At 36.6% G+C, this 23,734-nt stretch overlaps 1 protein-coding gene across 1 annotated transcript in view; it reads right to left on the minus strand.

Moving 5' to 3' along the window:
• Positions 1 to 23,734, minus strand: part of OCA2 (OCA2 melanosomal transmembrane protein) — a 182,747-nt gene that overhangs the window by 118,094 nt on the left and 40,919 nt on the right. Inside the window, exons 4-10 of the mRNA XM_064715016.1 lie at positions 19,159 to 19,257; positions 18,373 to 18,561; positions 14,914 to 14,971; positions 13,975 to 14,047; positions 5,653 to 5,810; positions 5,084 to 5,166; positions 4,591 to 4,744 (exon numbers count right to left, since the gene is read on the minus strand). Coding sequence (XP_064571086.1) covers positions 4,591 to 4,744; positions 5,084 to 5,166; positions 5,653 to 5,810; positions 13,975 to 14,047; positions 14,914 to 14,971; positions 18,373 to 18,561; positions 19,159 to 19,257 — 814 coding nt within the window. The remainder of the gene's footprint in view (positions 1 to 4,590; positions 4,745 to 5,083; positions 5,167 to 5,652; positions 5,811 to 13,974; positions 14,048 to 14,913; positions 14,972 to 18,372; positions 18,562 to 19,158; positions 19,258 to 23,734) is intronic.

Consider the following 23,734-nt stretch of genomic DNA (forward strand, 5'->3'; position numbering starts at 1 on the left):
ACTGGTTCAACCAGCCTGCAATGACAGAAAAATAGTCAGACTAAAATCACATAAAATTTTAGTTCTCTGGAACTAATTTCTGGTTGTTAGATGCTATTAAAAATCACTCTGATGCGAGTCAAAGAAATTAAGCTTAGGGGATGTTTATTCATAATTTAAGTTAGTTAATAATAGAAAAGTAATATGGAGAGAAACTGACACATTCCATTTCCATTAAAGTAATTTAAATTGTGATTATAAGCCCATACTTCATGTTAGCAACAAAATAAGCTTTTAAGACCAGATCTTGCATTTTCAAGTATTTGTGTTTTAAGAAGAAATACAGATATGTAAATGTCATTCAAGATGTCAGATCATTAAAATGCCACTTAAAAGATCCTGGCAAGATCTTCCTTAGTGCTAATTAGAAGACAGGGTATGAAGCTAAATAATCCATTTGTGATAAGTCCTATGGAGACTCTCATAGAATTTCTGATACTTGCTTTTCGGCTATTTTTTCTGATACACTTTCCTCCTATTTGATATGCTATTGGTATCTTATTTTTTCTTCAATTTTTGTAAATTAACTTGGTATAATAAATGTTATTTTGCCTTTTCTCCTGATTAAATGTAATGTTTTACGAAATAGCTTTTAAAAGGCAATTACTTTTACGTTTGCTTCTGTTCATTCAAGTATCATAAATGGCTTACACTGCATTTTAACACACAACACAAAACAAATATATTATTAGAGGAAAGTGTTGGACAAGGGCACACATTAATTCATTTCAATTAATGAGCTCTATCCTTTAATAATTTATGTCTAGCATTCCTCCTTATTTCTAATTAATGCAGCTTCAACATAGCTGCAAATATGCAGTTAATAATTACAAATAAGAGCTTTATAAATCCAAAAACACTTTTTTGCATACCAGCAAAACTTTCATATTTTAACAGATATTTTAAGATATGGATGGGCAGATAGAGTTCTCTTTAGTTTAACCAGCACATTATCCCATTTTGTCTAGACAAAAACAGGGACAAGGTGAGAAAGCAAAGGTATCTAACTGTATTTCTCTGATATCTAACAAATCTGTCTAACTGATATCTAACAATGAAATTTTATCTGCACTTCTTTTCCTTGACCATGCCTTATGACCACAAATGATAAATCATTCAGTTAATGAGCTACAAGTAATCACTTTAGTCACATAGGAAAATGCTTTTCTGGAAGAAATTATGGAAATGAAACAAGGCAAAGGATCAAATAGATTCAGCTGAAAGAAAAAATGTTCGGAGCAGGGGTTTATAAAAATTAAATTTCCTAATTTTTTTTCAAGTTTACAGTCAAGAGAGTATATGCATTTTGAGGATCAAAAATCGAGAAAGCCTTTCTGAAAATGCATTGTAAACAGATTTAATGCAACAACATCAGTGTAGAACTCTGTACATCCACCTTTTACACCAGATGTCCCTGTAGACCAATGTGAAAACATACTTGTAACCCATTTTAACCAGTGTTTCCACAGTAATCCTGAAGGGTCAGACAGAAGAGCTGAGATCAACAAAAGTAAACCTGCCACACTCTCTCTCTCTCTTTCTTTCTTTCCTTCCTTTCTTTCTTTCCTTCCTTTCTTTCTTCCTATTTTAACATTCAGTTTTTTTATTTCCTGTGCAGTTTATGCTTTCAAGAACAAAATTAAATACTTTGTGGTTTTCAACAAGTCTATAAAATGGTATAGATTAGATGTAAGCAGAAGCACCACAGGAAGCTGAATGTCTTTCTCCTTTGGGACAAGGGGAGGGAATAGGAGACTGAAATGCTAAGAGGGAACAGATTGATATTTGAAGAAAATAATTTTCAAGAGAATTAACATCTAATGAAAGAACAGATGATTGCATAAAGGTAAAAAAAAAATCCCATAAACTCCAAACAAAAAACTAAGGCATGATCAAGGGAGTCAAAAGCAATATAAAAATTTTCAGAGGTAGAGTAGCAGAATTGTGAAGTAACTGCGAAGAATATTCATATTTGTGTTAAGCCTGAAACTAGAAGTCACTGGAAATTAAAGAGGAAAATGGGCATCTTATTCTATGAGAAACATATTTGTTTTTTATGGATACATAACATGGAATCAGTTTCAAAAGGAACAACACTGAAAATCAATGCCTGAAGAAATGAAGTTCAACATCTTGTTTTCTGAAGAAGAGCACATCCTGAGACCTCCACTGACTAGGAGGGGTGCTTAATTGAGACATTTGATGCTAACATCAGGCAAACAGCTGCTTCAAAGTTTGGAGAAGACAATTGTTTACAGTAAATGCTCTTCAGTTTCCAGCTGGGACTTCTTACTTTACAATCTTCTCCCATCATCCTGTATCTGCAGGAAGCAGAAGCTCTTGCAGAAGCTCTTGCACAGTCCCTGGTGACTGAGGTAGCAAAGACCAAGAGGAGAAGGCACGAAAAGATTAAAACGTGAGGACAGTGGGGCTGAGGAGGCTGTGGGCAAGATCTACCATTCATGCTTGGGAAAAAAGGGCTGTGCTGGAGGAAATAGAGGCTCTTGTGATTTGTAATACATAAAATGCTTCGTTTTTCTTCATTTTTAAAGAAAATATAGCTCTAAAACTAGTTTGGATGTTTACTGAATTTGAAGTTGTATTGCAAATAATAATTAATAAAATGCAGGAAAATAATAAAGACTGATAAAAGATGGGGAGCAGCAACACCAAAAGTTAAAATCTATCTCTTTAAAAAATTAAAGAGGCAGTTTCTGCAGTAACATTGACTTCTCCAACAGTGATAACAGCTAAAGGGATAGAGAGTGCAATGTGTTGAGAAAGCAGGACTTCAGGCATTGAAGTTATAAATACTGAATATGATGAAAGCCGGTATTACATATTCCAACAATACTAGCATCCATTGCTTGCAAGAAATCCACAAGGGAACCATAGAACTAAGAAATAAAGAGTTTAGAATTTACTCTCGTTGGCGCATTTGTCATTTCTATAGATGCTATGGAGAAAATAACTAACATTAAGATGCAATATGTAGCTTTCCACAATCTAAATTTCAAAAAAGTTTACTTATGAGAATCTATTTCTACTTTTGAATTTGGAGAAATAACTTTTCAGCCAACAACAGTAGAAATCTTTCCCTGATATTTTCACAGAAAAAATAATTTAATGAGTTGTTTTAAGTCCTTTTCTTAAAAGTAACAGGAAAACTAATGCTTTCCCTGGCTCTGCTTTTCAGTTTCAAGTCTTCTTTCCCTTTTCCACATTAATTTTTCCAAAGCAGATTTTCAGGATGAAAACACAACACCCCTCCCCCCACACACACACCTTTACTTATATTTAAAACCTGATGTTTTTGCAACTGCTGAAAGGTTGCATAGTTGGGCTTGGGGGTTTAGGGGTGGGGGGTTTTGTTTTGTTCAGATTTTTGGAAAAAATAAGTTGCATTTAAAAGTGTTAAGACTATTTTGGGACTGTGCTGCATGCCTACACATACTTATAGAAAAATCTAGTCCAATCCCCCTCTACATTTAATATAATGTGTCTTTGTTCTTTTACAATGTACCTAGAGGTATTTTTAGGTTTAGAAAGACATAATCATTGCTGAACAACATAATCTAAATGTCTAAAGCATCTGCTGTGTTGTGTGCATCCATTATTGGTATTTGATTAGGTGAAGTTTTACAGCCTTACCATTTCAATAGGGAATGGGGTGAAAAGCTCAAAATATGCAATGGCTGTGGAAGAAAAATGAGCATGCTGAACATATGTACTGTGGAGTACCTTGTAGACTTGATTTCATTCATTTCTTAGTTTCATACTAATGTAAATCAGGCCTGATTCAACTCAGAGGATTGACAGTGTGGATGCTCATATGAATTAAAAATAATTTTTTTTAAAGTGCTCCTCCCCGTTTGCAATTCATTTTAAGATAACAGTAAGTGTTTTCATTTCAAAGAATTCACTTTGAGTTCTGTGTTATTTATGATATGTTTTCCATTCTTAGTGTGATGCAATGCATTTTTATTTTATTTAGTACCTCAAGGTTTTGTAATGCTGCTGCAACATATGTTAAAAGTTCCCTGCCCCTTGACTTCATATTTCCTCTTCAAATAATACAGTTAAAGAATGCCTAAAAGGCACTTATTAAATATACGTTCATTTTAACCTGCTGAAGGTACACTAAGTTCATAATTTGAGGTACCTTAGAGAATGTAAACAACAATACGCTTTTTTTGTTTTACCTTATAAAATACTTCAATACTTAAAAACAAATTTTCCATACCTTTTGCAATTCTCACCTATCTTTACTTTCACAAAAAAACTAATTCTGTTGAAATATTAGAAAACTTATAGAGCCTAATAGAAAAACATACAAGATTACTGTAACATTAAAAGAACTTGGCAGAATCACTTACAATGCAGAACAATTTCCCCACATGTATCTTATTCATATCATTAGCAACACTGATGGTGTATGAAGAAGTTAAATGCACATTTTAAAATTATATCAAAGCCCACGACTGAAACTTCTTCTTGTGCTCCTCTTACAGCTTAGGAAAAAAATAAAATCCAAGTACAAAACTGACTTACTTCCAATATGATCAGCACGTAAACGCCTACTAAGATGATGGACGCTACTGTTACTTGTGCCTCTATATTTGCATGAAGGTACTGATGCTTCATGGAGAGAGGAACACTTCCAGACTCCTGCAGGAAAGCTTGAATGTTTATGAAGATGGTGCCTCTGGTGAAAGATAAAGAAGTTTTGCTTATTCCTGGAATGAAATACCTTTAGTTTTATTTGTGCATTATTTTATATTGAGAATTTATCAATATACTTGCTACATCTTTACTAAAGCAAGTAACTCCTCAAACACCTCCAAACAAACTCTATCCTTCTAAAAAGCATTTTTTAGAAATTAACTCAAGTACAAACCAGTCTTGTAAATACTTTCAAAGAGCAAGAAGTCATCCTTTCCTGCCCTTCTGAAACATGCAGTGATAATTATTTTTAAAACGTTATCTTAGTCAAGTCTTTGGAAACTGCTCCTTAAATGCATAATTTTTCAGTCTCTTAGCCAACCTGTTTGGTATCTGAAAGGTTCTAGTTGTGAAGATCTGCTGATTTCTTCTTGAACTTAAGGGTAGAGACCAGTTGTATACCACCTGCAAGAGAGTCATATAGCAATATTAGCAGAAGTCAGTGATAGTGATATGTCTCTGATACAGGGTTTTATTCCTATTTTTCACTCTTCTGACAATTTTTGTGGGGTTTTTTGTGGGTCAGGAATAAAATCAGCCTAAATCAGTTCTCCCTGATTAGGTTTGTTAGGGGTGCTCAGGTTTAATCAAATTAACTCATCCTCATACTCAATCAATGAAGTGAGAGACACCTCCACGATGTCCTGCAGAGGGAGGATGCCAAAACACATTTTGCATTGAATACAGAGAACAAAATTTTGAAGCAGGAAGTCCAGAGAAGCCTTATAAGGCAAAAGGAAATGCAACTTTAATTACAGTAAGTTTTCTAATGCTGAAAGTGAAACACTTTGCAACAAGAAGAAGCATGGCTACTTAATCCACACAGTAGTGATGGAAATAAATGATAAAACACATCTCAAAAAAAGTGAAAGAGAGTTTAAAGACTATCACCTGCTGCTGGCGCCTCCTCCTTGATCCTGTGTCTTCACTCTGGCTGATTTGTACAACAATGTATTCCTCTGTTTGCTCATCAACAACCTGTGCCTCAAATGGGCCTCCTATGTCTAACTTTAACAGAGCAGAATCATGAAAGTCAGTCAGATTCATAGCTATTAATAAAGTTGTTAAGGTGCAAATTTCCAGTAAAAATAGTATAGGCTGTGTAGGCTGTACAAATTCCAGGAAAAAAGAATTAGTCAATTTATATTGAAAAAATACATTCTTCAGCTAAATTTCAGGAATTTTGAAAAAAACAAAACCGATGTCTACTTTCTCACCAAGTAGTACTGTTTTGACCAAGTTTCCTAATAAAATAAGAGTTAAAAGTGTAGAACAATTATCTTCCCTAGTGACCTTTGGGATTACCAGTGCTTTTACTTGATGTATCAAAGATTCAAAATAGCATACAGAAATACAGAGAGAGACAGAGAAGTAAGGCTCTGTAAGTACTTCTACTAATGAAAGGCAGCACCATTAGCTCAGCAATTTAAACATCACAGAACTTGTACTGGTGAAAACAGTGTAGAAACTGCAGAGGATTTTGCCTGATTATTTGCTTTTTGGTCAAAGTTTTGCTCACAATGTTACAAATATCTGAAAGATATTTTCAACCTCCTTCAGCTGAAGTATTCACAGATTCTATCATGCTCAGCTCCCTCATCTGCTTCTCTTTCTTGAGATATCTCACATAAGATGTGGTCAAACTACACTCCTAGTCTAGTATAATTGAAAGATCAGCCAACCATGATCCACAAATCCATTGGAAGTCTTGGAAGTCTAGTTCTATTAGTTCAAATACATCTAGGGCTTTTTAAACCTAGTGTTGTAATAGTCCACTTCTGGCATGGTTGAAAAAGTCATCCCTGTGGCTTGGTGGGTGGGAAGGAGAGGAGATAAGGAAAGCCTAAGATTTTTAACCCTTCACAGTTTGTTTGAAACTGTAATAGAGCAATATTCTAATTGTTTTGCTCCTGACTGTGACAGGTAGAAAGATAAGGCATAACAAACAAAACAAAAAAACTAACAAACAAAAATAACTCCTTAATTTTACACACACCTGTTCCACTGAAATCATGAGACTTGATCACCTGCTTGAACATCTTATGGTTCTAACATCTTTTATTGAGCATACTACAAAAAGAGAGTAAAGTGTACCTGATCATATATTCACGAACACAATTTTCCCAAAAAGATGCTTTGTAGCCCTCAAAACAAGAGACTTTGACAGGAAAAGAAAAAACTCAAGACAGTTAGAGGACTCAGGGCAGTGCTGTGCTCTGTCCTGCTTCCAGTGACCCCCAGGGAAGATCATCCATGTTAAGTCAGTGTCTAATGGGGAAAGATTTGGGAAATTATGAGGTCCTTTTGGATCTAGAAAAGAGTAATCTCTCACAGTAACCAAAAAACCAAAAATCCACCCTAGATCTGGTACCAGGTGGGCAGCCAATGCATTCAAAGTAATAAAAATGTCCCCCTGCTTAGCAAGGCAAGCTGAGCAAACACCACCAGTGACACTCACATGCCATTATTAAAGAATTAAGCTCCCAAGCTTAAGCTTTGCTTAAAGGAATCACACAGGAAAGGATAAAAAATTTATCTCACATGTAGAAATCAGGAGACAAGTCCAGTCCAAAGAATTTATACTCACAACCCTTAGCAAACATAAACAAAAATGACAACAGTTCTCTTCTGTTTCTGAAAGTTTTAAATACAATTTGGCATCACAGTTTTTCTGTGTCACTAGTTCATATATAATAGGGGTCTCCATAGGACCTATATCCATATCTTTAACTAGAGACATTAATTAAACCTTCTAAAAGGTCTGCTCACCTGAAGTCATTAACCCTACAATTTGGGACAACTTTTAATAGTCAGTTTTTCACCAGGCATGTAGCCACTTAGGTCTTGAAAAGCTTCAGGTGCATATAATTATGGCAGCTTCCTTTTAAGCAATACTTTTAAAATAAATCCTGTAATTACCTAGATGACACATTCAGGAGCTATTAGAAAGGATGTCTAAAATTAAACCTTATTTTCAAGAAGCGTGGCTCGTTTCTTCTTTTCCTCTACAGATAAGGATACTTTTTCCATTCCATTCTGTGCACCTATAAAACCATTATAAAGAGCCATAGGAAAAAAAAGGGAGAAAGGTTCTCCTTTGATTTCAAGTGCAACAGGACATCATTCACCAGTCTGCATTGAGACTCTTAAATCCCATCAGAGTTATCTTTTTCCAAACAATATTTAGGGACTTTGTCATAATTCCATTGTTACACTGCAGCAGATCACAGCCTTTATGAAAGGTGGAATCATAATAAACCAGAAGAAAACTTCAGACATGCTTCAATGAAAAAAAAAATTTTTTATCAAGCTGCACTTTAGAATATTTTTGTTCTGCCTTACCTTGGTTTTATATTTCCATTAACTTGCCAGAATGTGATTTCCTCTAAATTTTAATCATTCAGATATGGACAACTTTTGGGAAAACTCTCTTTTTTCTTCTAATATTCACTTTTATTCTGCAATTTAAGCATGCTTTTCCTTTCCTGAATTTTTCTTTTGTAATGTGTCCTCCAGTGTCCCCCTTTAAAGCAAAAATCTCCCTGGGGAGATTTACAGACAGAGCTGGTATTTTTTATTTCACTTCAGCTAAACGGCTTCATTTTGATATTGTTATTCTTAAAATCGCATTATTGCTGTGAATTAGCCTGTCAAGGGATTTGGGTTTGTGTTTGCTCTGTGAAGCATTACACTGTGGCTGTCTGTATTTATACCTGGCACCAGAGCAGGTCTGCTGCTCCCAGCTGAACCAAGAGCTGTGTTTCCTGATCCTGGTTTTCTGAAAAGGTTTTGAGTGTGTGACAGTCACCTTATGTTACTTTATTTTTATGTGGCTTATGTAGACAACATGATGGAATGGGATGCAGTGGCTGAATATTTAAACTGGTATTCATTCACCACAGTTCCTGCTCCTGTACTTTGGACATCTGCATCTGATGGTTGCTTCCCTAAAATCAGTGGTGAAAAGATGCTTCTAAGATGGAATTCATGGCTTCATTTTGGACTACCACATCAAGATGAGAATAACTGCTCACGAGGAACATCCATTCTCTCTATTAACTGTAAAGAGAGGCTAGGATGACTAACTCAGGAGTAGCTGAGTCAGTTCCCAAAATACCAAGTCCCTGCTCTACCCTCCATCACGTAATTATTTCAAAATGTACAGAGGCAGCCAAAAAGTCCTGTTTGACAGAGATTCTCTGTTATATTTGCACACAGATGGCTGACTTTATGCTTTCTTTAATATCTATTTGTATATCCTATTCTGCATACTGTAGAATGGACCTTGAGAATGCTATGTCTATGCATTACTTTTCAAGTTTGAGGTAGTTATACACCATTTATCCTGATTTATCACCACGTCACTTATGCTAGTTTCTCTAGGATATCACCATTTAAAGAAAGCCTTTTCCCTGGATCTCAGTGTCAATTTTTGCATTGTCCTTAACTGGTGTTATTTCTATATTAGTATTTGTGCTTTTCTTTTTTTCATTTCCTATCCCTGTTGTCATTTCTGGTGAGGATTTTTCTACATCATCTCTTCATAACATAAGTTAAACCACACACTTCTCTGTCCCTATTGGCTTCCCCATCTGATGAATGCTCTAGGAACTTTTTATTTTCCTCCTTTTTGGAGTGCAAGTAATCAAGATCCATTATTGTCTACAGTGGATACATCCTTTCTCTCTGCTCCATCAGTTTGAGAAGTTCTGTAACAAACTAGTTTCTACAGCATTTTATCAATTGTGTCTTGAGATTCTGTTCCTTGGCTGCCTCTGCACGTGGTCCTGGTCTTCATCCATCTATTTAACAGCTTGAACATTGCCTGCAGGCCTAAATGCTTAGTACATTTCCAACAACATCGAAAACAGAAACAATTTTTGAATGGTTTCTGCAAGGAAAAATTATGGAGGAGAGTCCGCCAGCAGAGAACTAGAGTTACAAAATAAGAAAATATTCAAAGAGGGAAAAGAATTAAAGGGATTAGAGAGGTTTTGTAATTAATTACATCAATTTATGCTCCCTGGAGAAGAACCTTCAAGGAAGCTGAAAATTCTGCTAAAATATAACTATATTCCTTGCTTCACAATTCTTCTTTCTATATATATACCTCTTGCACAGAGAGTGGGAAATATTGTTTTCCATGTCACTAATGGTCATGGCATGATTGCAAGTTTTCTAGTGACCTTTCCTTGCTCCAACAGTTGCACCAATAACACAAATTCATTAAGAAGTCATTCAAACTCATACAACTTCAGCAAGGAATTTGATAATAAGGAGTCTTAAGTCTGCTTATCCAGAGACTCCTCATCCATATGTGGAATTGTTCTAAATAGTTCCACTGAATCCAAAGAAAAGAAAAATCTAGCCTATGATTTAAAATTTAACATATTTTTACTATTGATATACATCTACTTTCTAAATTTGAAATCTTAATTCTGGACTGGAAGTGATAAAATCTCTCATGGAAAGAATAGAAATACATCCATGAAAGTGGCCCCTGTCTAGTTAGTTTGGTATCTCTGGTTTTGTCTGATTTGGAATAAGCAGATACACATTCAGATATGACTTCAGGTTATGTACTTTTACTATTGAGTTTTATTTTGAACATAAAAGAGCAACTGAGTAAGAAACTCTCTATGCTGGGTGCTGTGAAAATATATAATTTTCAAAATGTCATCCTTTGCTCAAAAAATTTAACTGGGGAGATATCAAACACCTAAACAATCAGATAGTCAGATCAGGACTGAAGGACTTTAAAACATATTTACAAAAATGCAACATCCTAGGCCAGACTCAGGAAGAATTTACAGCCCGCTCTGCAGGTAATTTCTGACAATCAGTCTGAAAAAGCAAAATGAAATTGCTTTGCTCACACTGATCTAACCTTTCCTTGCCTATAACATGACTGGCTGCAAGTACAAATGTTGAGAGGGAAGAAAAGGTTGTTACTGAGGGGCAGAGTAAAGACAGAAATTCACACTTCAGTGAGGTAGGTGTGAGATCCATTGCACTGAAATGAGCTGAAGACTTACCATTTTTTGAAAAATAAAATATTTCTACTATTGAGAAGCGTAGAAATAGCTATAACTGTATGAGATACAAAGAAAGAAAGAAGGCACTGTATCAGGGAGACAGACATTTCTCACTTTGCTTAATTCCTTAAAAGCATGATGAATCTCAATGACTTTTTAATTTCATAAAACCTAGTTCAAGTCAAAAAGTGAGTGTCGAGTTTTGCTCCAGTTGTCCATTCCCTATTGCTGGACAAAAGCTTAAAATTTGCTTAGATCAGGACAGCAGTTATTAGAAACAAAAGAATGAACACAAAGTATATTTAGTACTTCAGAAAAATTTTCAAGTCTGAAAATGTATGTAAGTTATGAAGAACAAGAATATTTCTCATTCACTCTTTGATCAACCAGAGATGAGAGACATTTCCTGAAGGTCTGAATGGCCAACGAGTTAAGAAAAAATAAGAATGTTCATGTCTTAGAATAGGTACATGTAATTAAACAAAGAAATGCTGAAATTCATTCAGACTCTCTATCTCTTCTTCTATCATCTTAATGACTAAAGATACTCTCCCCTTAACATACAGCCTTTGAACAAAAGATCTGAAAATGCTTCACACATTTTACATCAACAGTGACATTGAATCTTGCTTCCTGCAGAAAGGGTCCTCAAGTCAGGCTTCAGTATAAACTTCCTTCTTTCTGTTATTATAGAGTTGAATGTTAGAATTTAAAAACTAATAAATCCCAAGAATTTATGTTCCAAGAAAGATATTACCAATATTTTGAAAAGCTATACTAAAATCATTGAATTTGTGCCTGGTGCCTATACGGAAATCAGTATTTAAACAAAAAAGCCAAACCAATCACGCACAAAATTACAGACTCAGAAAGCTTCTATTAATTCACAGGTGCCAAGATGTTGTTTCCAGAATCTGCAGCCAGCATACCTCTGTGTTACATGCCAGATTTGTGCCCATGGGGATGGACAAAGCCATGGGAGATACACGTGTGCTAATAATAAATAAGGCAATGGGAAGAAAAACTGCTAGAGTGAAACCAAACCAGAGATACAGGTATAGCAACACAACCAGAGATCTCATCTGAAAAGCAGGTCACCTCCACACCAGCTAATGAAGGCCTCTCGCAGCACCAGAGAAGGAAAGTCCTGCCCCTAAGCAAACCTGAGATTTCATGAGCATGACAGAAAAAACCAAAAAAAATCTAGGTGACACTAGGATGACAAAAGACATGAAGTCCAAAAGTAATCACTCAAGTTGTTTTTTAAAAATATTTCACACTTTGTTTTGTCTTTTTGAGTGTGTGGAGATACATTGCATATGTGAGCACACTCACAACAGTGTGCTTGGGAATTGCTGGAAATAAACAGAACTGTGAGGAAGGAGCTCAAAAAAAAAAAAAAAGAAAAGTGGTTAATACCTATTCAATTCTTCTAAACAGCTTTTGAAGCAGAAGCAAGAGGTAAAGTTTGCTGATTTGCAATTTTGGCATCATATGAGCTAAGATACTGATTTTCCACCCGAAGTCTCATATGATAACCTCCAAGGACTTTGTGGCAAGGACTGCTGCAGCACACCTGCAAACCTACCATTAAAATCTTGTGGTCATTCAGAGAGTAGCCCATAGTGTCCATTGGGAGAACTGCAATCTGTCAGCCAGCAGAAATTGCATCTTCAGCACTGCTGGCTGAATGGTTAACATTACTTAGGACTAGCCAAGAAGGGGAATCCTTTTTTCACTATGCAATAAAGTGGAAGACAACCACATGAACTTACTGCTGAGCAAATGGAGACTGCCAGTGACAGTAAGTGGACATTCAGGGTGGCTGGTGCCTTTTACAAAACTTTTAGAAAGGCAATCTTTCTCCTTGATTCTTCTACTCTAATTACTACATCATCTTGAAAAAGAAGCTTGGCTTTCCTGGATTGCTTGCCTTTTACTTTTCCCCAGCTCACTGACATAACACAGTAGACAGAATATCTAGTTTTCAAGACACATTACACAAGCTAAAAAGCTCTAGCTTTGGGTTTGTCAAGTAAGACATGGAAATGCTATATTCTGACTGTCTGACAGCTATTTGTCTCAAAGTGTCCTGACATGATAGGTAAAATGCAAAATACAGGAACATCTCTTTGTCTAAAATCCCAGTCCCAAATGCAGTTCCCTGAAACAAAGGGAATATTTAGTTGCAGAGCTGATTTGTACAATGCAACAGCTATGGGTCCAACCCAAATCTGAAAAGATAGGAAATCTTCAATTTATGCTATGACAGTTGACTAAAACTTGAGCTCAAAGACCCTCTTTGAATTCATCCTCTTTTGACAGTTAAGGCTGTGACAGTTGTGGTGCTGTTCAACACTACACTCCCATAGGAACTTTTAACAACAGTTTCAAGAAGGACCAAAAACACTGATGTGAACAGGATATTGATGGGAGTTTACAGGTGAAGTTGTCATTTGTCCTACTAAAAGTCCATTTTCTTCCCTCCAAAAAGCAATCTCAACTTTTAATTATAAACTGCCCTAAAGCACTAACATTTTCTTCCTCATTTACCCTACTAATTAGTGCATTATATAGTGTCATTATTGGTGACAGTGAGAATGCTAATAATTAAATCTATTTAAAATGGACTCTCCCTGCCCAAAGCTATGGAGCTGACCAGTTATATAGAAGAACAGAACATCTCAAAAATGAAAACCTACTGCACCTTTTCAAAACAAGGGACCTTGCAGGAGCTTGTGAAACATATCTATAGGTGCATCTTCTTTTAACACAAGTGAAATAAGAGCCAAGAAGATTTCAGATCAGACTGATTTAACTAGAAATATAGTGGGAAGAATAAATGTAACTAATTTACAAAATTTTTTGTTTGTTTACTAAATGAATGTTGAAGCCTCAAAGACTTTTCACATTCAGATCTGTATTGACCTATGATGACTAATTTTTATTTGGTGTTGTTCTGTTTCTTCTTCTTCTAAACAGTTGCTTGGCCTGACAGGTGCCAGTCAGTACAACTTGGAGAGGGACTACTTGGGCCAGTGGCAAGGACCATTCCAAATGCAGGCAAGGCTCTGAGACCACCCTGTCCTCTCAGGGTGCAAGAGAGAAAACACACATCCTTTCAACTGCTTTATCAATGAAACGTCAGATCCCTTTTTTTCCAATGAAAGAAGGATACAGAAGCTTTCCAGAGGCGATACAGCCAACATCTGCCAGGGCATATCTTGATCTGGATAAATGCCAAATAAAATCTAGGGCAAGGATAAAGAATAAACATTCATTAGTAACACAAAAACTGCCAAAGACCTGCTAAACTTATCTCAAATCCTTTAAAAAGACTCTTTACACATTCAGTTGTGAGATTGTTTCCGTATTTTTAAGTATAATTCCACCACAGTTGAAAAGCATCTCTGGGATACTTAACAAGGGTAAGTAATATTCCTCCAGTTAATTTACAGCCAAAGTCCCATATTTTATGCACTTTTTCAAAATGTCTCTTAAGTCAACCTTCAGGATCTGTCTGGAGAGCAGCACCCATACCTGAGGAAATGCAGAGTGTCATCTATTCTCTTCCTGGCACAGAAGCCCTGCTACCCCAAAAGGAATTCCTCACAGCCACTAAAAAAATAAACTCCAGCTTTTTAAAACTTTTCTCTAGACTTTCAGTTGAAGATTTTGCTGAATTTGGAGATTTTGCTAAGGGAGGGCAGCACTTTGGCCACCTGAAGGAGATGCCAATCTCCCCATCACCTTCTGGCTTTGACACTGTGAAGCGCTGTCATTGCTGCAGCATCCTCCCAAGCACAGCTTTGCCTGTGAGCATTCCTCAGGTGTCAGGATCAAAAGGTCCATCCTGAATTCAAGAAGCATCCTTAAGAGACCTACAAATTTGGGCTTAAGCTGCTTCTTCCTCCAAATCAACTGGTTACCCAATCACATTGTCCTGAGAGGTGACAAGTGCACCAAATAGGACTATGACTAGGCATGAAGCCCTGTACGGTATTGTCAGTTTTTGCCTCAAGACATTTTCTGTGTGCTAAGAGAAAATATCATAGCTCATTTTGAACTAATTCTAAAGAAATGGGGGCCAGGGGAAGACTAAAAATTCAATACTTACAGAGCAGACAACTACGAAGATAAAGAGGCCTGAAACTTTCAGGAATTTGAGACAGCATCTGAAATACAAGGAAACATGTATTTACTATGTGGCTAGTTTAAGAACAACATTTCCCATTCTCTTAACAGCTCTGACATTTCAGAAACACCATGGTAAGCACTTATGGGCGATAGTACATCAATCAGAGTGCAGACACCACAAAGCAAGGTCAGCAAGGGTTTAGGAAGCCTTGGTGACCATCAGGGCTCCTGCACCAGCTCTGCTCACAGATGGATCTCAGTGGACAGGAAGGAGGATTTGCCCCTTGGAAAATCTAAGGGAAGGCTGCAGAATGAGCTGGTGCTGGATGCTGGAACCACTTGTCCACTACTGCTGCTGGCCCCTGGGAGACCCTAATCCCCCTCAGGTGATTCTTGTCTCTCCCAGAGAGGCGAAGGAGCGCTGCTATCACAGGGAGGTGGCATGGCTGTGCTGAAAACACAGGTTGTTGCATAGACAGATGCTGTCAAGAGAGACTTCCTCAAAACTGAACTTATGATACACACCCTGAAAAGTATTAGGAAATGCAGTTTGAAGACAGGAACAAGATTTAAGAATCTTCTGGGTTTAGCAGTATCTTTTAAAACCACATATACTTCATGAGCATAAATCTACTAACAAAACTGATTATTTTTTTCCCATGGCATGCCTGTGCCCATTGCAGGAATGCCCTGTTCCGGAAATGAGATACCACAAAATATTCTGAATTGTTCAAGCTTACTACTGAGTGGGTCAGGCAAGAATAACTCTAAATTAAAATGTGGATATTGAAGATGCATTGAGAAAGAAATCTTAAGATTTAACATTTTAAATTACTATTTTTTAATCTTACTGAAAAGACAACTCAACTAAAAATTTTCTGACTGCCCATCAATATGTTATACTGATGCCTTAATTTACAGAAGCCTTTGTGTAGGTTTGACCTCGTTAGATATTTTCATTTTGAAAGCATCAATATTCTTATTCTGTTTGGTTTTTTTCAAGTAAACATTCAAACCTTGGTTTTCTGACAGAATGACAAATGCAGGGCTTGATTTAAACCTGATGACAAGCAAGAGGGAAAACATTTCAAGTTACCAGGATAATTAGTTGAAAAACAAAGAGTGCAATAAAAAGCTGCATTGACAGATGCGACAGGACAAAATATTAAAGCAGAATAGTTTGAAGAATGTTAGAAATAATTTTTAACCACATTGGAAATAAGTCCTTAAATCAATTCATTGACAAAAAGCAACAGAAATTTCTGGAGACCCATTTTTCAAAAACACTGTTTTCCAAAGTTTCCCCCTCTCTAGAATTGTCCAAACAGCAGAAAATAAAAACCAGCAGCTAATAAAAATGTCTTGTCACAAACTGGTACAAAGGGGCTGAAGTCCCCTATTTAATACAAGTGGTAACAACTTTACCCAAACTTTGCACAGTATGAAAATCTAGAGAAGGAGGAAGAGGAGAAGGAAGCCAGTTAAGTGGTTTCTTCTAGAAATTCCAAGTAGCCCTGATCTACTGAGGGCAGAGAGAGGAAGAAAGTGATACAGACATGAAAAGAACGGAATGATGACACAAGCCATTTATTAGCACTTCATCACTGATAACGTCTTTTGGTATTATGTGATTTATGGAAAATAGTGACAGTTTAGTCATAGATCCTCTATCCTGCTGGTCAATTCTGTCCATCTTTACATTACAGGTTCCTTCTGGAATTTTGAGAATTTATTAGGTTATGAATTAATAAATTTTAATCCAGACTAGTTTAATTTTTATGTACTTCATAATTTTTGTTTTCATTTTGGACTTACAATTTATGATAATAAAGTATTATTAAAAACCTTTTTATTTTAAGACTCAAGTGAAATAAAATATTAATTAAGCATTTATAAATTAGTAACCAGTTGTTTGTAAATAACAGAAACTCATCCAAAGGAGCTGGCAAGATATAATAAAAACAAGGTTTTGGAAATGGTTTCAATAAATACAGCATTTAGAAGGGTCTTTTCCTCCCGTCTGTTTGTTTTCATGACATTTTGTATTAGGGAAGCAGCATTTTTAACAGCTTACATTTGAGACATGATCAGCTTTGGACTCACCCATGGTTCACAATCTGTCTCTTCCTACAGTGCTAATCTGGCACAGTGATGCAAGTACAAGCCCTGTGCCAAATCCTATGCTGATATATGCCTCCAGTACAATCCTATCTGACTTCAGCTGGAAATGCATGGAGTATAAATCTATGAAGAATTTCACCCTCTCTTCTAAGCCAAATGATTTTTGATCTGATCTGCATATGGTGTTGGGCAGTTTAGCATCATTTGTTATCTCAGCAGCGCTGTGCTAATTTACAACAGCCAAGAAGCTGATCCCATATGTACAGCTTGCACTATAGCAGTGAAAATATTTCAAGGGAACTTCTGCCAGAAAAACTTGCTCCTCTCCAGATTATAAATCTATGCTGTACTGGAAACAATGGATTTCACACTCCCAATTGATACCTTTGTTCCATCAAACACCAGGGAAATCTATCACAAATGTGAAGAAAAGCACCTGCCAAACTTCTTTGCATGTGCTCACATTGCACTAATTGCAGTCATTGGAATTCTCTTGCTCCACTTGCTCAGCAGCAGAGTGGGAGAGCACAAAACCATATGCACAGTGAGAAGAAAACAATTGTGAAGTGATGAGCTAAAACAACATACAGATTGGGAAAAGATGCACTGACATTCTGCTGGAAAGGTGGAGATGTGGACCTGCAGTGCTGGGCTCCATGAAAACCCTGCAGAGCTACCTACAGACACCAAAACAAACTAGAAGAAGCATTGGACCTCTAGAGGAGGCACAGGGAATTAGTATCCAAGATTAAATGTTCTGCTAGTTAAACCCCCAGCAAAAATGTCCCAAGAAAACCTGAGGTTATGCTCTTATCATATTGCTATCTTTTAATATATTTACAGGTTCAATTTCCTCCAGCCGTAGGCCTAAATGACTACTTTGGGGTAAAAAATGAAATATATTAATGTTGTCCAAGGTGGAAAAATGCTCAGTTATATTTTGCTTTGTGCATATGTGAAAAGCTACTGTAATGACTACAGAACTTTTACACACGTATTTTAATTAAAGTGAAGCAACAAAATACTGAAGAAAAAAATGCTGTGGAATCAACTACAGATCTTTTAAAAAATGGTTAAAAATATATATTAAAAGCAATATAGAAGGTATAGAATTGCAAATTTAGAATAGGTAAATGACTGATTCTTCTTAGAAGAAGGGGCTATTGATCATTATTGAGAGTCCATAATCAGTTTCAAACTACATACAGTCTAAATACGGAATCCTATTCTATTAATTTACATAAAATAATTTTCTAGATATCTATGCGTAAAAACAAATACATGCAGAAATTTAAAAAAGTAATATTTGAATTCAGACCTCATCTTTGATAAATTGAACTTGACATGAAGGTTGTCCAATATTTCATATTTCTCAGAAGAAGCAGATCTGGGAAAACTTGTCATTTCACTTTCCAGTTGAAACCTTTGCTCAAATTCTGCAGAGCTGTTGTCCCATGAATCATCATCTGTGGTAAAATCTGGATTATGAAGAGCCATACACCGCAACCTGTCACACATTTTCAGTAAACATAATAAAACAGGATTTTATTTCAACAGGTAGTAGATGCAACTGACCTTGCAGAACCTTACATTCACTCTGAGAGATTTTTATGGAAAATTTCATAGAAAAATATTTATTCAGTACAGACCAAGGTTCCCTTGGTGACACAGTTGAGCAGACTGGGGATCAAGAGCAAAGACCCATGACGTTTAGGCGCACCTGAGAGTACAAGTTCTCTGACACACCAGGCAGATGTATTTCAGGATCTGGTGTGCAAGCTCCATCATGAGGACCTTCCCTATAGTTCTGCTGTGTCTTTCAGTGCACTTATGTAACAGCCCACGGAGGAAATAAGAGCACAAAACCTACAGCTGTCTATGCTTAGGGCTCTCTAATGACCCTGACCTCACACCTTACATCCTTGCCTTTTTTCAGCCCCTTCTCTGCTACCAAGGTCCTCCAGAGTAATTCTCTGCTTACAGTCCCAGCTATTCCCTTTATTTCCCAGCAGGTTTGGTGTTAGGATATAAAAAAGAACCACATGCAACTAAAAAGAAGAGAACTTAGAAAAAAAATATTTTGAGAAAAATGAAAGGAACTCACCCATTTTCCTCTGAGGAAACCTTCAGTAGTGGTGTCTTCTCTGTAAAAACAGTGTTTTTTGACCTTGAGCTGAATAATTTTGAAAAATTGAAGTGATATCTTTGGAGGGAGAAAAGAAAAACAGAACAGTAAGTCTGTAGCAAAATGATTCACTAAAGATCTACAGAACAGTTTGCTACAAGCCCATCTAATTAGTTAAATATTCTTTAAGAATGGTGTTGACCTAAATTAGGGTTTTCATTGATTAAGTTTGAACTAGTCATGGTAGTTACCTCCTTATACTCACAAGGGACTCATTCATATAAGTTTACACTAGCATACTTCATAAAATATGAGATAATAGAAGAACTTATTCATTTATTATAATAAATGCTATTTGAGATATGAGTCACCATCTACAAATCTCTAAATCAAATCTCTACAGCAACCTTGGTACTCTTGGTATTAGGGAAGAAAACCTGAATACATGGACTTAATTTCTGCATTTGTGCAGCACAGTCCCTTCCAAATGGTTTCTGTCAAATCTTGGTCCTGGTGTGGCAGATAATTAAACACTGTAAGCTACTTCTTGCCATATTGCAGCTTAGCATTGTGAAGGAGCTTTTTGCTAAAGTATAAATCCCCAAACTTAAGAAGCAGCTGAAGACAATCAGTCAGAGTCACAGAGGTCTGGCTTTGAGGCAGACTTCTGGTAGAGACTAAATAATTGAGCCATTCTAGAACATGTTCCCATGACCAGGCTCTTTCAGAGAAATTTCCTATCAAAATCATCATTATTCAGGTACACTCAGATTTATTACATTCAAAATTGTAGCCTCCCACCACCAGAAAGTTCCAAAGAAATACGTAGACATACAGTCAAAATGCAGATCTCAATACACTTAGAGGAAACCAAAATTTCTTCCACTATTGCTGGACTGCGAGGGGAAAAAAATTATAAGATCATCAACTTCTAAATAAATACACAACAGTGACTAGTTACTCAGTCCTCTAATTATAAGGACAGCTCAAAAAGAAGGTATTGCATATTTGAATTTATAATGCAATGAAGATTCTTGCCGTTTGTAGAGCTGTGTCTCAACTTTGAGTTTGTAAAATTAAAACCTCCAAGTACTGCTTTGACTTGTTTGTTCAGTAGTGTTTTCAGTCAGAAGATGTGCTAGGTGCAGACTAACTGGATATGGTTATTTCAGCCTAGAATGGCCACAACACCCATTCAAACTGTGCTGTAAGTCACATATTTTCAGTCTCAACTGAAGAAAGTGAAAGAGTTAGAGAGATTCAATTACCCAATACCTCATGTCAAAAGTTGGGCAGATTACAACTCAGGTGCTACATTGCACTGACACTTCATCTGTGAAGAGATTATTGCATAATCTGTAGCTATCAAAGTGCTTCTTTTTTTAAGCAGGAGAATATCATTCACACAGAAGAAAGTATAAGTGGAGAAACTGTTATTTTGAAGCAAGTACTCTTCCAATCTCATCATCGCTTTCAATGTGAAAAGATACCTAGAGCTTTTACAAAATGGACCCCAAAGGTATAGCAGGACCACTATCAGGACTTTAAATGTGTGCTCACCATGCATTGCTGATATAATTCTGGCTAATCCCAACATCCCACTATACTCAAAGTCTGCATCCAAATGGGACAATTTTTATAACAATTCTGATGGTGGATCTTGAATGTGTGAGTTCAGAAATTTGACTAATGAAATAACCACTTACTCTTTCTGCTTTTAAACACAACAGTGTCACTTGTTCCACAGGAAAAAAAGGCTTCAAATAATATATAATATATGCTGTTCTGACTTTACCTCATCTTGTGCACACTATTAACCCTTCTGCACTTCCTTTTCTTCTTTTCCTTCTGGGATGTGTAAAATCTGAGACTAGTTACCAGACACTTTCTATTAAAACTTCCATTTTCTTCTAATTGTTAGGGGTTGACACTAACATTGCTTTATGTTACACAGGCATATGTATATCCACTGACAATCCACATCTCAGCAGCTCTTCACCACTACTGTGAATGGCCAGTTTGCAAAAAGTGCTGAAGGGCAAAGCAACCACAGGAATGGCAACAAGAAAAAGAGTATAAAGGTCATGTGAAAGATGGCTTAAGTGACAGAACCTGAGGTGAAGAATCCAGAATGCTAATTAAACATATCACCTTCACTTAGATATCACCTTCACTTTCTTCTTACACTTTGTTATCCCCACTTGCTGGTATAGGTCCTGTCACTTTTAAATGGAACTATGAAGCTGAACAGATGGCCAAGAATGATGAAGACAGAAAAAAAGGGAAAAGGTCTTCAGATAAAGTAAAAACAATTAGTAGATGACAACAACAATTTGCAGAGAATAAAAACACATGGACAAGAATAAGCAGCGGGAAACAGCCAGGCTTGACAAAACAAAAATAATTAGAGAAAAAGCAGAAGAGCCTCAACTCCCCCATGATGTGATTACTCTAATTAGAGAATGAGAGTAATATAAACAGTAAAGCTAATTAGGGCATAAAGGAATCTGGCAGGCTGAAAGCTCTAGAAAGAAAAGTTGCGAAAACATCATTTCAAAAATTGCAAGGACTATAAAAATGAAATTTATCCTTGAATAGAGAGCCTGGCACAAACCCCTCTGTTCCCCCTCATACTTCTGCAGAGATGCTGGAGGTGCGATTTGATCATCCACTTAATCCAAACATAAAAGATCATCTGCAGCCAAAACCTAGGAAGGCCCAAAGACCCCCTGCTGATAGAGGAAGTCTGCAGAGCTCAAAAAGCATCTTAGCATAATTCTTAGTGCTCCTCAGCCCTGCAAGTAGCTGGTAATTGGGAAGCTGTGTAAATAGGAAACAAATCAAAATGTAACAAATTTCAAAAACTGGGATCCAGTCACACTTTGAATGTTTCCTCCTGAACAAATAGCTAGAAATTTTGCTTATATCCATATGCTAGTATGGAGTGCAATCCACCTCTACTGAGCAATTCAGTAACATTACCAAGAGGCTATCACCGGGTCAGCTCATTAACCAGTTGTGGGTAGGCCTGTTCTCAGGATGAAAAGACCACTCTAGATTTGCAGGCAAGGATCTGGTAAGCTGGACACCACTTGTGTTCACGGTTCTGCTCTCACCGTTCAAGACTCAAAAATCATTAGCATTTTCTACATCAAATATAGAATAGTTTGAGTTGATCAGACTGGCTTTCAAGAGAGGTCCAGTGAGAGCAGGAGATGGAAGGAAGAGATGTGAGAGACTCCAGTTTCTCCCACCGATGGATTGATGACTCCTCAGACATTAGTCAGAGATGGTGGCCGATGAAGTCTGCTTCCCATTACCTGCAGGTGATACCTTCCTGCAGTCAAGCCCTAGACCTGCACTCTGACCACATTTTCAGGCATTTCCTAATGGTGTTTACACCTGAAATTTTAAACAAAAGGAAAAGGAAGACTTTGTGGTGGGCCCTGATGTTCAGCCATAAGCAACATTTCAATCCCAAATGCACAACAGCAAAGGACACCAAAAGAAATATACACCCTGCAAAAGCCTGACCAAGTAAAAAATCCTGCTCATCCTAGTTAGGCTGCAAACACTTAAAATAATCACTAGATCTGACTGGAACCTATTACTTAGCCCTGTATTGAAAAGATTAATCATGGTACACAATGTACTGCTTTCATTCCCTATAATAAAAAAGATACATTTTAAATATCAGCTATATATCAGCTTCATCTCCCATATGATATGCTGTGCACACAACTATCGTTTGGGGAGCAATTTCTGTGAAAAGAGAAAACAATAATTCTCACTTCCATGGGAAAGATTTGGTCAGAATTGAAGGGGTGAATATGGAAGTATATATGTTATGTAAGAACATCAACAGTTTTTACCATAACTTATTAAAAATTTCATTTTATAAAAAAATTAAAAGCAGAATCTCTTCAGGGGAAAAAAGAGCTAGGATGCTTCCCTGAATTAGTAATCTGACTCAAAGCTAGTAACTAAAACAATAACAAGCATGACCTTATCACTCTCTACAACTTCCTGAAAGGTGATTGTATTCAGGTAGGGATTGGTCTCTTTCATCAGGCAGCAGCCGACCGAACCAGGGGACACAGTCTCAAGCTGTGTCAAGGCTGACGCATTCCAATATAGGTTGGATATTAGGGAAAAGTTTTTTACAGAAAGGGTGATAAAGTTCTGTAATAGTCTGCCCAAGGAGGTGGTGGAGTCACCATCCCTGGATGTGTTTAAAAGAAGACTGGATATAGTACTCAATGCCATGGTTTAGTTGAGGTGTTAGGGCATGGGTTGGACTCGATGACCTTTAAGGTCTCTTCAAAACTTGTGATTCTGTGAATGAGGTCACCTCTTAAACAAAAGCTTAAGAATACTACTGACCCAAGAGTTTATAACAAATACAACAACTAAGCAAAATTTCCTAAAAGAGAAGTCCAGAGTAAAAATATGAGAGATAATTGTGAACGACACTAGTCACAACAGCATGAGTTTCATTTATGGTTACTACATTCTTTTAGAATAAAGTCTAATTTCAGAAGCTTCATCTTCCCTA

This window comes from Zonotrichia leucophrys, chromosome 1 (genome assembly GCF_028769735.1).
Source record: "Zonotrichia leucophrys gambelii isolate GWCS_2022_RI chromosome 1, RI_Zleu_2.0, whole genome shotgun sequence".
NCBI classification, from domain to species: Eukaryota; Metazoa; Chordata; class Aves; order Passeriformes; family Passerellidae; genus Zonotrichia; species Zonotrichia leucophrys.